This window comes from Harpegnathos saltator, unplaced genomic scaffold (genome assembly GCF_003227715.2).
Source record: "Harpegnathos saltator strain DR-91 unplaced genomic scaffold, Hsal_v8.6 scaffold791, whole genome shotgun sequence".
NCBI classification, from domain to species: Eukaryota; Metazoa; Arthropoda; class Insecta; order Hymenoptera; family Formicidae; genus Harpegnathos; species Harpegnathos saltator.
Window position 1 is genome coordinate 275,398 of NW_020230639.1, and position 15,788 is coordinate 291,185.

Sequence of the window (15,788 nt, forward strand, 5' to 3'; positions counted from 1 at the left end):
TTGAAAAATTTAATTGCCATCTATATTTCGTTCTAATTTAATTGCCATTCACACTAGTTACCATTGAATTCACGTACAAGCCTCTCAGTTGTATTCAACGGGTTAAATAAAGGTTTGTTTTAAGATACAGTTTCACATAACCGAACCTCTCCACTCTGACTCCTATCCCCTATTCATTCGTTCGTAAATCGTTGACCAGTACGTAACGCTCCGAAAATCCGTTAACCAAAAGCCTAAACGTAAGTAAATCAGTTGGTTAAATTTATTCATTTCTCTCTTATTTCTCTTTCACGCTCATACATCACACACACACACACACACACGTTTGTCGATCCCAGGGTAAATTGGTTTAATCCATTGACCCAAAAACGACAATTCATAAACATTCACGATCAAGACGTGACGTATCAAAAGGATATCAGGAAGTCGTTTAATGATTCCCGTTCCTCCTAATGTAATCAATGGCGACACCGATCGGCGACCGCATCTTTGATGACGCCGTGGCCCGTAAACGGAGTCAACCGGTCAGTATTCCACTTGGCGTCCGCGAACCAGTTCATTAACGATAACCGATTAAATCACGAGGAAACAAAAGCACGTATTTGACATTCGGCCAACAAGCCGACCTGGGAAAGTCTCGGGGAAAAACCCGAGTGACTAAAATGTCGTCTTTGCACACTAGGAAAAATGTATTGTTGCGTGAAATTTTGTTGCAACAACAAAATAATTTGGTTAAAATATGCCCGACAAAACTGTTTAGTTCCTGCAAACAAATATTTTGTTTGATTACGGTTTGTTCGTATAACGTAATATTTTTTTGTTATAGCAACCAAAAAGCTTAAACTATATGAATTTTGTTAAAAATACTATAATCTTTTCTCAATATATAAAATCTACATTTTAGTGCACAGAAAGACAAAATAGTATCCACTGGGCATTATTTTAGTTTATGTAAAATAATATTTCGTTATTATGTAATTTTTACGTATAAAATAACTAAAATGCTTAATTTTTATATACGAAGTCTAAGAACAAAATCATTTGGTCCAGAGAACAAAGCAGAAAAATATATTTAGTTGAGACAACTAAATTTTGTTATATAAAACAAGATATTTGGTTGCTATTAAAAACTCAACTCAACTAAACGGTTTTGTTAGAGATACTAAATTTTTTTTCTTAGTGCACGATGGGCTTTCCTCGCGTGGCTTTTCATTCGTCTCGGCAGTGTTCTAATGCGGCTGCTTGCAATCAGATTTTTTTTCGATTCAGGATCGCGCGATCAATCGTCGGAATTCGTCGGAACTTGAGGAGCTTGAGATAAGATTAGAAGGTCAGTCGCGATCGCGATTAAGCTGCTCGCTGGAGCTCGTAGGTAAACTCAGGTAAACTCAGCAGCAGGATTAGTTAGGCGAGATTTCACCAAGCACAGGAATTTCATCGATACCAATAGTGTCGAGTAGTTTGCATTGATGTGTCGATTATAGGTCAATGTGGAAACCCGTAAATAACTCATGTCGAAGGACTCGTTTTTTAAACGCGCGTGCCTTCACAATGCGATCGGATAAGTCGCGTGTGATAATGAATTAATAAGCAGTTGGTACAGTCATTCAACAGTGGAAACACACCGGCGAACTTCGATATTCATGGAACGGCAGGACGCGCGATATCGCGAGAATTAATAATCCGTCACGACATTCCGCAAATTTTTCGCAACTTCGTAAGCCGCTAATTTGCATAGATTTGAATATTGCGGTACATATCGCGCGAATCATCCGGCGCGACAACGGCGTGTGGAGCAAAGTGTCTCTCCGCATTCGCGTTCTGAAACAGCGTTCTGAAACGTTATCGCGCGCGTTCCTCATTTCGATCGACACGCTCCGGTCGCGCAGGCATCGACGAGCGCGTCTTAGAACGCGTGCGGATTTATTACGCGAGCGCGTCGTAACATTCGTAGATCCCTAGATGCGGGATCGCGATAGGACAAAAACACGACACCCCTCGCGGGAAATACGAGTATATTTATAATATACATCGCGCGGGCGGGAGCGTTAACGAAGCGTTCTCTTTGCTACTTATGAAAATTGATAGGACCTCATGAATTGCAAATGGAGAGATCGTCGCACGCGCGCTCTCGCGGAGTTTACGTGTCTGGAGGATCTGACCTAATATACGTTAACGCGGATCAGGTCAGTTACACGGTCAGGGACACGGAATACTCATGATGCGTGCGTACGAGAAGGACATGCCGCAGCTTCGCACATGCAGTAAGTCGGCTAGGAGTGGCGCGCGATCGCGACGCTCGACAAATGTTTATCGGCGTTATCCCGTTAGTCGCTCGGCTCGGGCGAAGTGCAGCCGCGAGGAATGTTCTCGCAGTCGTTTTCTCGGCGTATTACCGTTCATAATTGTACCCCTTTGATTGGAGTTACATCCTACGGCCGTTAGTTGTTACGATAACGACACATCATATTCCGTCGCGATTTATCGTTAATTAATCGAGAGGTAAAACGATCGTGCGGCGCGTTTAAAATTGTCCTCGCGGACGGGAACGCGCACGGGTTTCCGTCACGGATTTGCTTCCCGGAATCCTCGTGCATCTTCTCTCTAGTTCTCTCCAGAATCTAGAATCTTTGCCGGTTTGCTCCTTTCCAAGTATCCTCAAACGGCATTCAATGTTCTCTCGCGTCCGCAAAGAGCAAAACCGACGCGTGCATGATCGTCATGAGCGACGTTACGCAACAAAATTAGAGTTATCCTCGCTTCCGGGACGTGACACAGGTGGCTTCTCACTTGCCAAAGCTCATTTTTCAGCAAGACCACGGGAGCGCGAAGGATGCTTTGTTATCTAAGACGAGACCTTGGTAGTCGTTCACTCGTCGTTAATCGCGACTATTATCTCATATTTATGTTTAAGAGCGCGGTCATTTTGGGCAAACGGGACTCACAGAGAGAGAGAGAGAGAGAGAGAATCACGTGATCGCGTTTAACACCGAGCGCGACTCTAAATAAAGATAAAGGTACATAGATCTTTTCTTATATCGTGTACGTAACAGATAAAATCCGGTTACACATTCTCGGTTCGACATCTTCTCGATCGTCGTATCAAACAAAGAGTATAGTCGGGAATAAGCGAGAGTATTTCGCATCGCGGCGCGTGTGAATGCCGCGGCACAGGCCGCGGATAAGGAGAGAGAAAAAAAGATACGAAAACGAAGCGTCTCTCTCTCTCTCTCTCTCTCTCTCTCTCTCTCTCTCTCTCTTTCTCTCTCTTTTTGTATCGATAAAATTACGGCAATTCGCGCTGCCGATCGAATCTACCGCTAACTTTCCAGGAGCAGCTTTAATCGGTCGAACGTTGGCAAAAAGACATCGTCTTTTCGCGTCGATTAAGACAGCTGGTGAAAGTAGTTTCCCGTTCTTCACTGTCATGCGTAGCTCGCGCAATAGAGAACGTTCAGTTTCCCTCGATTATTATTATTATTATTAATAATGACAGACTTCGAATTTTCTCGCGTCGCTGTGAGCTTATCCAGAAGAGCAAGAGTATTTCTTATACGGGGAAAAAGAGTTATATGGAACATATTCCGTTGTTCAGGTGATCCATCGGGGAATTCTGCTCCATTGAGCGGTGAATCTCTCGACGGTGAAACTTTCCAAGTGACAGATAAACAACGGGCATAGAATCGAACGCGCGCAAAGTCGATTGTGAGAGAACTTTCGAGTCCCCGATACGAGAGATCGCCGGTGCTCGTCCGAATAGTTGATTCTCCGACTGTTGTTGATTCTCGATAATAAAATGTCTCGATGTTCGAAATCATTACCGCGGCCTTGACCAGCCGACTCCTCTTATCTGTCATCCGCGGCAAGGTCGCATTTTCGCGAAGTCGACCTCGCTATTATCGATCGTGTTGGCTTACGTAAATCGTAATTTGCACTGGGGCGCCGTACAATCGTCGTCGTGACGTCTGTGAAAGATGACCGGACTCGACCGAACAAAAGTCATCGTCACTTCATGAATATTTATCGGTGTTGCTCTTATCTGCAGAGATGGGACCTCAGGCCCGTTTTTGCATATATCGTTATATTTGATCTTTTGCAGAGGGAAAAAAGGAGCGGAAGAATAAAAGAATTTCGGCGATGAGTGATTCCACGCTGCAAAATTCAATCTTGCTTTCAAATCTGACTTTTTGCGACGTCGTCTGCGTCGTTGATTAGTTTCGTCTCGTTAAATCCAGAAACATGGATATTCGGTCGATTCGCGCTGAGGGAGGTTGCAGGAAAGAATTTTAAATTGCGTCGGTGTGTGCAAGTCGCGTGGAGCAGGACGAGCGCAATGTTACGATCGAACCTTCTTCGGCGCGATCGCGAATTAAGCGGGGATCGTTCTTCGTTCGCGAGCAAATCGATCCATCGATCTTAAGTGGTACCTGCTTGTCTGAATTTAGATGAAGATTTTTCTGGGCTCGGTGATCGAGCGGTTCCCCGCGAGGAACTTCTCAGAATTCTACACCGCCGCGGTGAAGAATTGCAACTCGCCGGCTCAAGTCGCTCATAAGTCGACACGTGTCGGTGAAATGTAACGGAGATGTAACACACATACACACACGCGCGCCCACATTCGCGCAGGACACAGTTCGCATATCCAGGTTACAATGTTACTTCAGTCAAGTTAATGAAGTGAATTAATTGAACGACGGACGTCCAAAAGAGTGAGACGGCAATTTAACGAAGAGGAGGGCTTCCTTTCGTCTCGAATTTTTCACGCGCTCCAAGGAAGCCCATGGATTCACGAGAGCCTTCGGTCGACAACCCTAACCGGCGATACGGCGGTTCGATATGCAGCTTCGGCTGAGAATCGCCAGCGAGAGGAAGAGTCGGGCCCGCTCGGCGTTAGAGTGCGTGCACCGTTATGTAGGATATATCGCCCGCGGCGATGTTAACGAGATAAATTGGAGTCACAACTGAACCGTAAAAGGCCCGATAACCCCATCGAGAGAGAGAGAGAGAGAGAGAGAGAGAGAGAGAGGGGGGGGGAGGGAGAGAGAGGGACAGAGGAAGAAAGACGCCGTTCTTTTACGCTCGATCGGCATCGGAGACGAGCGTGTGATGCCGTCGTTCGGGCTCATCATGTGTCGAATGACCCATCGCCGGTCCTTCCATGAAATCTTTCGGCTTCAGGCCGGCTGATTTGTTTTCTTTTTTCCATGGTTTTTTTCCCCTTCTTAAGAGGCGCTCGACGGAATTTATTGCTGGGTATTAAACGACCACGTCGTCGTATCTTTACGTGCCGCTTTAAAAAAGCCGTAAACTTGGCGGTGCGCCTTGACAATTAAAAAGTGTCAATTAAACATACCGGTACGTTTAATCCGTCGATAAGAAGTGCAGAATGTAATGGGCAATTTATTACTGTTTACGGCGTTTACTGGATAGTTCGTTCACGCGATTCCGTTTGTAGGTGTAGACCATGTTCACTTAATAGACCATGTCTCGCCGGAAGACGTTACGAGATGGTTTGTGTGTTGCGTCGAGGTATTAATCTTGCACGCACAGTCGGCCGGTTAGATCAAACCTCGAGCGACCTCGACAGTCGTCGATCTCTCTTACGGAAGTACGCGAGAAATCGTTAAAATCCCACCGACAATGAGCCACCATCGAAATTTTTTCCTGTCATCGGCGAACAGCGGTGCGCCAGCGCTGCGTGCACGCGTGACGTAATTTACGATATAATGTTAATTACTCGCCGAGACGTAACGCTTTGTCATATCAATCATGCGGGACGTAAATTTGGCGAATCCCCTTGGTGAAGGACGTCGGACTGAACGACTGAAGGATAATGAAACGTCACTCTTATTTGCAATCTTCGCGTATACTCATTCACCGTGGACTTAACCCGTTTAACATGTTCATCGACGACGACGACGACGATAATCGAGGGGTTTTCCGCGATCTATGTCGCGGCCTAAGAAACGAGTTTTATTGATAAAATTGTCAACAGTGTGTCGCGACACGTAAATTTTGCAAACGCCTGTTACCACCTCATTACGCGATCAAGCGTTTGCCACGCTTCATTTAACCTCGGTAAACGCACCGACTCGACCGAGGAGAGGTTAACGGTTAACGCCAGTGGACAAATTCCGCGAACGAGTGTCGCGAACCGCTTTCCGCGGGCTCTTCTTGCCGGATTTGTTTGACAAGTCCCTGACCCCGACCCGACCCGACATCTTACCCCTTCACGGTGGTATCCCTGTAAACGGTGTCGAAGATCCCGTCATCGCGCAGCGAGCGGGCAATGACGATCTCGTCCTCTTCCTGCCGCTTCTTGCTGTCGATCAGCTCGCGGAAATGCAGCGTCCTCGCGTTCGCAAAGTCCGGCTCCGCGTCTCGTGTTATCTCCATAATTTTTTCAGCGGGTGAATAAGCGCTCGTCGGAAGCGCGGAAATTGACTTCTCATGCGCGACGCTCGTCGATCGTCGCTGCCGCGACCGGGTGTGGCGAGCTCTTCGCCTATTAATGCACACCCTCGCGCGAGAACAACACGTAACAAACTTCCATCGCGTATGATCGTGCCTCGCGCGAGTTTCTATTGTTTCCAGTACGCGCATCGCGCATCGCGCGTGAACGTGGCGCGATTCGGGAAACGGGCGCCGTGTGTGTGAGGTGTAGTATGCAGGAGCGAAAGCTCTAAATCGCTTCCTCTCGCTGCTGTTTCAATATGCATGAGCGCTTCGGTGGATTTTTCTTCAGGAAAAGTTCAGCGCAAATTTCGCGTCGCGTCAATTAAACGTGGCAGCGCGCGGCGAACTTGGTTGTAGCGCTGAGAATGCAGTCGGCTGATTAAAGGCTGCGATATTTTGGCTCGATGAGTTCTCCAACGCATTCCGCATATCCAGCGAGAAAATATATATTTCTCGAGAATTACTCGAGAAGAAAACAATTCCCACTCCTGATGGATGTGGGATGATGCGTTGGGAAATTTATCGAGCAAAAGTGTCGCAACGTTTAATCGAGCAAAACTTGGGCAAAACAGGATCTGGTGAATCTGGTGAATAACGCTCCAGGGACGTGGACGGGCAATTTGCAGATAGCAAATTGATTCTTGGTCGTGAGGATTAATTCTGTCTTCAAGCCACCAAGCCTATCAGAGGATAAATCGTCCTACTTATTATCGAACTTATTATTCGTTGGAACGAATATAATAGCCACGTTCGCTTTTTTATCTCCGACATGGAAAGCGGTTAATTAGCGTATTCGACATGTGTTTTACACGACACTTTCACGGGGAACAGGTTGGCTAATATGTGCGCATAGAAACGCCATTGTCATGCATATACGGGCTCCTAGCGAAGGAGCTCATTTGAGCGCCATTTCGATGCATACAGAGATAATAATGAACGATACAGCTCCGATACAGCTTCGTGGAATCGTGGAATAAATATTTGTGATTCGCATAGAATTTATACGTCGTGTCTAATTAAGGCTGCTTTCACCTGATAAAGTTTCCGCCACGGGATCCCGCCACAAGTTAGTAGGACATAATCGATAACTCGTGTGTAAATTCAAGAGAATAATGTAGACAGATTTTTATACATATATTAATTACTTATTCACGCGTATCATTTTCTCCGCTGACGACAATACTAATGCGCGCTCTTGGTATATACGGCAGGATTTTCTTCTCACACCTTTGACACGACGCTGTTTTGCTTTCGCGGCGTAATGATATTTATAGGCGGAGCGAGTCTCTTTAGGGGAAAGTCAGAGAAGAGATAATAACGCGCAGCGCCCGTATAATTTCTTTCCACCGGCGTGGCTATCTTTTCTCACGGTCCCACGTCTATTGTTTCCGTTCATTGAAAGGCGACAATGTGCATTCTAATGGCTTCAACGTGGATTCTCTCGATTAGGTATTCTGATGCTATCGCTTCACGCTTGACCTTAATTATCCCGCATCTTCAAGCGGCACCTGTTTCATTGTTGTGTCAGGATGCACCTAGCGCAGGGTCTATGTGACTGGTACAGTGACTAGAATAAAAGTTCGCGATCGGATAGATCGTCGTCGATGGTCTGTCGATTTGTTGTCAATTACAATAACAATACAAATGTCTGTTTACAGTAGCAACGTTTTGCTACTCGCTGAAATTCTCAGTGAAATTTGACGGACGTTGTTCATTTATCATTGACGTATCAATTTTCTACATAGTTACACAATTGTCTCTCAATTGTGTGGAGTATGCGGAAGCATACTTTTCGCGTTATACATGATTTGCGAAGATATTCTTGCAAAATATTCCCATTATACACAAGACACAAGAATTTATACTTTCGTAAATTTATTTTTAAATTAGACTAATTTCCTCCAGATCTTTTTATCGATATCAAGTACGAGGATGTTACAACGAAGAACTCGGCAAATTAACAAATAACAAATAAAGCATACGGTGTAAAGTCAACATGCGATAGAAACGACCGCTACCGACTAGGTCTCGCGAACTCACTTTTGTCGGTCACGGCTTTTCGTCTGCCGTATGATGGCGCCACGAAACGACCTACCAACACGTTTCTCTCGTCATTCATGGCGCTGCACGCGTTCCCCAGCTGTTACCACGTGTATCACGTCCTTATGCGCATCACGTGACCAGCTGTTCACGGGCGTCTGTTACTTCGAGGGACGCTGACATGAATGGATCGTGGCGTGATTGACCGGATGGAAATTTTCTCTTGAACGAAAATATCGATTGTACAAAATGGCGAATCCGAATCTCACGGATATGACGGAGGAAGATGCGGCGGACTTACAATTCCCGAAAGGTATTGCTGCTTTCAGTCCAATTGTTATCCGTCGATGCGAGTGCATGCGGTAGGCAAGTTGTGCAGCTAACCTCACTTTCGTAATATTTACTCAAGATTTGACGTCTAAATCTTCAAATCGTCAAAGAAACTTTCAAATCAGAGAAATTTCGAGTCTCTAAAAACCCGACCCACGGAACGCGAAGAGACATTTAGTTACGTTTTAGTTACGTTTCATCGTCCCGTGTGTCTGAAAACAAAACGTAGTGAATAGCATATGCGGTGCAGCGACGAGCTATTTTTTGCCGGAGAGTTGTGTTTCCTTGTGCTTCTCCCTTATTCATTTATTCGTATAACTATTGTTGGATACTGTACGGTAAGACGAAGATAATAAGCATTATAAATAACACTGATTTTACGATTTTGTTTATATTGCGAATATCCCAGTCCTTAATCTTGAGTGTTGTGTGCGAATAACATGAGAAATGAGACTTTATGAGTGTCTAAGACGCGGCAAAATTTACAAAATTTGTTCGTGAGTTTTGTCATTGGAAGTTCCAAGACTCTCTTTCCATATATAGCTGCAACTCGACTAAGAGGAAGCGTTGTACGAGGCTTGATAATGCATTTGTGAACGTATTGATATATAAGATTTACGAGAATAAAACTAACACGACGCATCACGCAGCTTTACACGTACACGGAGATCCGTGGAATTCTGCCAAATAGAGCCGCTTCTCGCGCAGTCTTAGGAGTAGCTGCACCTGCACACATCCGAGTAGCAGAGTAGCAGAGGGCTAAGGTAACGATTTTCCTCTTTCAGACTGCAACCCAGCGAGCAAAACGGCTAAGCTCGTGAGCGACCTAGAACTTGAGGTATCAGTTCTGAAGGACGAAATCCTTATCTCAGATCCGACATGTCGCATGTGTAGGTCGATCCTCGTGGAGCCGTATGTGCGTTGCGCCGTGTGCGTGAACGTCGAGATATGTCTGCCCTGTTTCGCCAATGGCCGGGAGATCGACGCGCACAGGAACGATCACGACTACTTGATCATAAAGAACGAGTTCCCGCTGATCAACGGCAGCGGATGGAACGCCAAGCAGGAGCTGAAGCTGTTGGACGTGGTGCAACAATGCGGTTTCGGCAACTGGACAGATATGGGTCGCATGATGCACGGTAAATCTGCGGAGGAGTGCAAGCAACATTATCTGCAGCACTATGTGGACAGTCAGACGTTATCGGGTCTACCTAGAATAAAGGAGAGCCGAGCTAGCTTATTCGGCAGCGATCCGACTCCTTATTTGTACAAGCTGCAAGACCTCGAGGAGCCGCCTAGGTTCGCGCCAAACGCGGTCAACGCTAAATTATTAGCGGGTTACAACGCGGCGCGCTCCGATTTCGATGTGAATTTCGACAATCACGCGGAGTCGTTGGTAGCCGACCTCAATTTCGACGAGTTTCAACCCGGCGATTATGATTACAAATTAGGACAGGCTCTTCAAGTGGCTATGGTACAGGCTTACAACAACAGGCTGAGGGAGCGAATGCGTAGGCTAGGGATAATACGTAAACACGGGCTAATCGCCTTTCGCAAAACCATGTTTTGGATACAGCGATACGAAAACACGATCACCAGGCCGCTGGCGGAGCGGCTGCTGACCTTCATGCAACTAGTGGACGGAATGGACTTTGACTACATTATGGAAGGCTTGCATCGCGTCGGCGAGTTGAAAAATCAGATCAACACGCTGTTGGAGTTCCGCAGAAACGGACTGAAGTATTTCCACAGCGTGGGCATGTTCCAGAAACTGAGTAAGCTGCGGCAGGAGAATGAGAGAGAGAAAAAGCAGTACCTGAGCAATCCAGAGTACAGTTGGAAGCACGTGGTGCAGGGTTACGGCACGAACAGCACCAGTCCGACCTCAAGTGTGATTTCGCAGCGTAAAATTGCGCCACCTCTTCCGATAAAGGGCCTGCCCAGCTACGAGAAGCTGACTACCAGTGAGAGAGAGCTCTGTTCCGCCATAAGGATAGTGCCGTCCTGTTACTTGGACTTTAAACACCTCTTGATCGCCGAGAACAAGAAGAATGGTTCCCTCAAATTGGCGCAAGCCCGTGTATTGCTGAAAATCGACGTTAACAAAACGCGGAAGATATATGATTACTTGACGGAAGAGGGATACATTAATAAACCAGCTTCGTGATGATATTTTAGCAGCGAAATAGTACTTTTATGTATATATGACCTGACGTTATTGTGATATTATTTCTATTGGACGTGTGTAAGTTGTGTGACAAAATCATGACGTTGTGTATACACGTATGTATGCACGTGCACACACATAAGTGTATATATATATATATATATATAACACGTATATATGCACGTGCACATACATATGTATATACATATATAACACAAGTATTTATTAAGTGCTTTTCTTAATATTGTTACAATCAGTACATACAACCTAGGTAGTTTTATTGTTTTCTATTCTAAGGTACACATGCTTCCGTACCTGCATATGGAAAGAGAGCTTGACAGTTGCTTGAATAAAGTTTTCTTTTAATTTTTTAAATTTTGACCAATTCGTCAAGAAGACGATACATCTTATCGTATTACATAAGGTATTCACAATGCTATATGCTGTGCAAAATATTTGTCTCATTGTCTCAGTTGAGATGACAAACTTTTTCAGAATTCGAAAATGCGGAGACCCTGTTGATATCGGAAGTTTACATGCTATTGGAACACAGGAAAGCTCAGAACGAATCGGCGGAAGAGGAGCAAGAGTTTTCCGAGGTGTTTATGAAGAGCCTGACATACACGAATCGATTTGGCAAACTGAAGAATAAAGAGACAATCACAGCCGTTAGAAAGTAGGTTATTATTTATTTGGTAAGATAAAAAGTGAAATAAATTTAGTACAACGTTCGCAAATATACAACACGCAATATTTGACACTGATTACAGTTTACTAGCGCAGAAAAAACTGCATAAATTCGAACTCGCTTCGCTCGCTAATTTGTGTCCCGAAACTCCAGAGGAGGCGAAAGCTCTTATTCCTAGTCTCGAAGGGCGTCTGGAGGATGAAGAACTGCGAACGATATTGGAAGACATACAAACAAAAAGGTCCTTACAGTATTAAAATAAACTTTACATTTATCCTCCCGCTTTTGTATTAATTCGTTCTCAGAGTAAAAATGCGAATGCGATGAGCCGATATATGGCTATTATAAAAATACACATATCTCGTTTCAACGTCTCGAACTTTTAATCTTATTTTACTAAATGTTTGTTTTATCTATCGATTCATATGTAATATCACAGGCGCTGATCGAGGCGATTTCATTAAATGTCATTTTTACAGAAATATGTCGTCTGTGCGTCGTTAAAATTTCGCAACATTCAATTATGCGTAAACACCCAATTATGATGATCTATATTTGATATGTATCGTTCGAAATCGAAAAGATTCGAAAAACACTTGTCGTTCGAATGTTCTCGAGCGAGAAATCTTCACTGGTGAAATTGTCGCGACGAGAAAAGCGTTTGTCGTATCCTACGCATCAGCTAGGGCTGAATTTTCCGTCTGTCACCTGGTTTGCGTCAGTAGAAACTCACCGTCGTCGGATCCAGCTCGTGTCCAGTTACCCAATTCCGGCAATTTGCGACAACTCGCGAAAGAAGACGGCGCTAATCGCGCCGACGACAACCGTGTATTACCAACAGGTAATTACGGTTGGCTCGGCCTGAGATAGCGGTGGCTCATTATCATCCCGCAGGATTCTTGGGTAACTGGCAAGGTAACCCGGTCGACTTGCTGCTCTCTTTATAGCGAGGCTCGAGCTCGAGCGATAAGGATCGATGATGTCGTTCCACCTATCATTTACCGCGAATTCTAATGGCTACCCTTCGCCGTGCTCCTCGCATCAAAACACGTCGAGTTCTCCTCGGAATCTCTCGTTAGTCCCTCTTTTCTTCCTGTTCCCAGCAGCAGCAAACGCACTCCTGCATTTGCACAGGAGTAAACAGGATTTATTAAAAGTGTTGCGAAAAATGTGTCTGGAGAATCTCTCGTTCCGCTGCGTAGAAGGCAACAAAGAGATCTGCGTCATCGACACTGTTCCATTTTCCCGTCACGTCCGTATACGCCATCTTCTGCATCTCGCTTAATAGGGAAGTTGTGCGCAACAAGCTCGAGGAGAATCTCTCGATTGGGAATATTGTATGTAAATTCGTACTAAAGATTCGAATTCCTCGTCTTTTTTTCTCGCATTTTTCTCGCATTTTTCTCAAGGACAATTCGCTGTGCTTTACAAGTTGACAAGCACAGGAATAAACTGGTCGAAAGATACTTCGATAAATTAAGCGTGAACAATCGTATCCATATCATGTCATCGTAAGAAACAAAAGTTTCTTTTCATGAATTTGGCGATGGATCACACAATCGCTCTAAAAGATTACATATCGAACGCGCAGAATGTTACGCGCAATAATTTGGAGTGAAGCTGTCTCGGTAGGAGAAAAAAATCGATTCACTAGACTCGGCTGAGCACATCCCCTTCACTTTGGTCGAGTCATTTCGCACACAGTCGCGCTTGTCGACGCCGAAAACGAGGCGAAAAGATACAATAATGCGTGCGTAATTAATTGAAACACTTTGTTTTATAGCTACCAGCGGCGTTCGCGACCGCGAATGCCGCGATTACAGGCAATTATGAATCGTCCGTTCTCTCGTTAATACGAATTTTCCGAGTCGAATAAGAGTGTATCCGGAATCCGCACGATATCCCGCAACAGGCGTATCTTACATACCGTAGGCATAATGGCTCTCGCATTAGCGAGAAAAGCGGCGCCGTCGTTGGCGACACATAGTAATCGGCAGCGACAGCACCGCTCCTACGAAGAGGCTTCTTAAGATAATTACGACGACCCTTAATCGTCTGTAAATCGTCGGGGCAAAACGCCGCTGGCTTTATCGCGGCGAATTGCGCGCGAGTCGGTCGCGAGTGGAATCGAAGCGATTCTCGCAGAGAGAAACGCCGATCTGAACGTTTATGAGCCGCGATTGCGAAGTAGCGTACCGGAGTAGCGTAAGTCCCATCCACGACGATGGGACTTGCGAGGAAAGTGAAATTGTGGCATGTGTGCGTCGCGTCTGCAACGCGATGTGATCAACGATCGTGACAACATTTTAGCGGCACACCGTATAATTTTGTAGAAAAAAGAAAAGAAAAAAAAAACTCGCATCTTACGTGGATAATGTTTAGCTTCGCCATCATTGTTTTTAGTCGCGACAAATGGTATCTCTCGTATGTCTGCGCCTACCGCGCAGCGAGTATAAATACGGACACGAGTATATTATCTCGTTATAGCTAGCTAGACTCGAATCGAGAGGAAGAGGCAGAGAGCGAGTCAATCGTATCGTATCGTATCGCGGAAACGCTCGCAAAGTGCAAGGCGGCAAGGGTGACGCTATTCGGACCCGCCGCCTCGAAGACTCGTTGTCACGCTTGTTGTTCTCCTAATACGACGCTATTTTCTGGAATTGCGTGGTAAATGCAAGCTATAGAACGGGTAAGCTCCGGAGGTCGGGACAGAGCTGCTGAAACGTGCAACAAGTCTATAGTTCGCGCGCTGAGTCTGGCGGCCAATCGATGGAATCAATTTGCATAATGTATACACGCGAACGTGCATGCCCGACAATGCTTCGACATCGCGGAGTTGCCTTTATACGATACGATATCGGAGTAACGTTGACGTTCGCTAACGTTTGATAAGATCAGCCCGGGGAAACAAGAGATTCTGCCGAGATGGCAGGGAGATTAGAGTTTCCGTATTTCCGATACGCACGCAGTCTACCGAATTGTAATTATTTTAGCTACGTAACGTATGTCAGAGACGCTTCGTCGAGACGAAAGATTGTTTTCATTTGAACCGATATTGCGAGCTCGCGATATAAATTAACGTCGTTTCGAATAAAAGATCTCGAAATCGCGAGATATAAGCGCAAGCGATTCGCGACTCGGCGCTTCAAACTGTAACGACCTCCACTGCGCTTTAAATAATTTCCTGGAGTTTGCAATTTCCCGCAGCACGGGCGATAATCGAACTAACAACGCTGCGGGACATGCTTCTGTTGTTTCAATCTCAACGTGTTTTTCGAATGAGTCCGAGTTTGGTTGAAATTATTACGGTCCCACGGTTCTCGGTGAGATCGCTAACGACGATTAATATCGCACAGGTAATCATTTATCTCACGAATCGTGTACTATTTTTACGACTCTCTATTCTATAATACATCGTGCGAATGTCGTGATTGTGGAATTTCTTCAATCTAAAGGAAAGGAAAATACGCTATATACTCTCCGGAAGGGCGAGAAACGGCAACCAACAGCAGCCGTTTGTGCGCGAGCGGAATAAAACTAGAGACACTCGACGCTGTAACGCTTATGCATCTCGCCGAGGAGTTTATTGAAACACGAAGAGAAATATTTTCCGCAGACTCTCTCGAAAACGATCGACGTAAATTTCCGCAGCGGGAAACGCTCGTACAAATTGAATTTGCTTCCTCGCGCATAAAACTTTCTCTCAAACACGAGGAACGCGCGAGTTGCTCGAGCGTCAGCCGTGCGAGTCAGATGCCTTTTACATGAAGATCATACGCTCGAGTAAACTGTGCGCCGCATATAATCTACACATGCGCCATAGAGAGGAACGGTTATTTACATACAGCCCCGAACGCGCGCGTTGGGTTAAAGACCGCGCGCGCGCGCGCGCGCGTGATCTTTTGACAGGTGGCGGCGAGGCGAGGCGAGGCGAGGCGAGGCGAGGCGAGGCGAGGCGAGTCGCGTCGCGAGCCGCGCAGAGCAAACGCACACAGAGCGGTGCATCGACCTGCACGGTGCATAGCTGACGACAGAGTGAGGGCGCGGGCCTTGCCGACGGCTGGCCGGGTGTTGTGATTGGCCGGTTCGGCCGAACGCGGCCGATCG

The 15,788-nt window shown here is 45.8% G+C and overlaps 1 protein-coding gene across 4 annotated transcripts in view; it reads left to right on the top strand.

Moving 5' to 3' along the window:
• Ada2a (Transcriptional adapter 2A) overlaps positions 1 to 12,051 on the top strand; it is a 40,782-nt gene extending 28,731 nt beyond the window's left edge. Inside the window, exons 1-4 of one of the 4 annotated variants that reach the window (XR_003114145.1) lie at positions 8,597 to 8,809; positions 9,612 to 11,071; positions 11,291 to 11,417; positions 11,489 to 11,659. Coding sequence is in view for 3 of the 4 variants with exons in the window: in XM_025306607.1 (XP_025162392.1) it covers positions 8,746 to 8,809; positions 9,612 to 10,993 (1,446 nt within the window). In the remaining variant the exon portion in view is untranslated. Of the gene's footprint in view, positions 1 to 8,596; positions 8,810 to 9,611; positions 11,144 to 11,290; positions 11,418 to 11,488; positions 11,670 to 11,763 lie in introns of those variants that run through there. The other 3 variants (XM_019844097.2, XM_025306607.1, XM_025306608.1) reach the window with 3 other exon arrangements.
• The last annotated feature ends 3,737 nt before the right edge of the window (positions 12,052 to 15,788 follow it).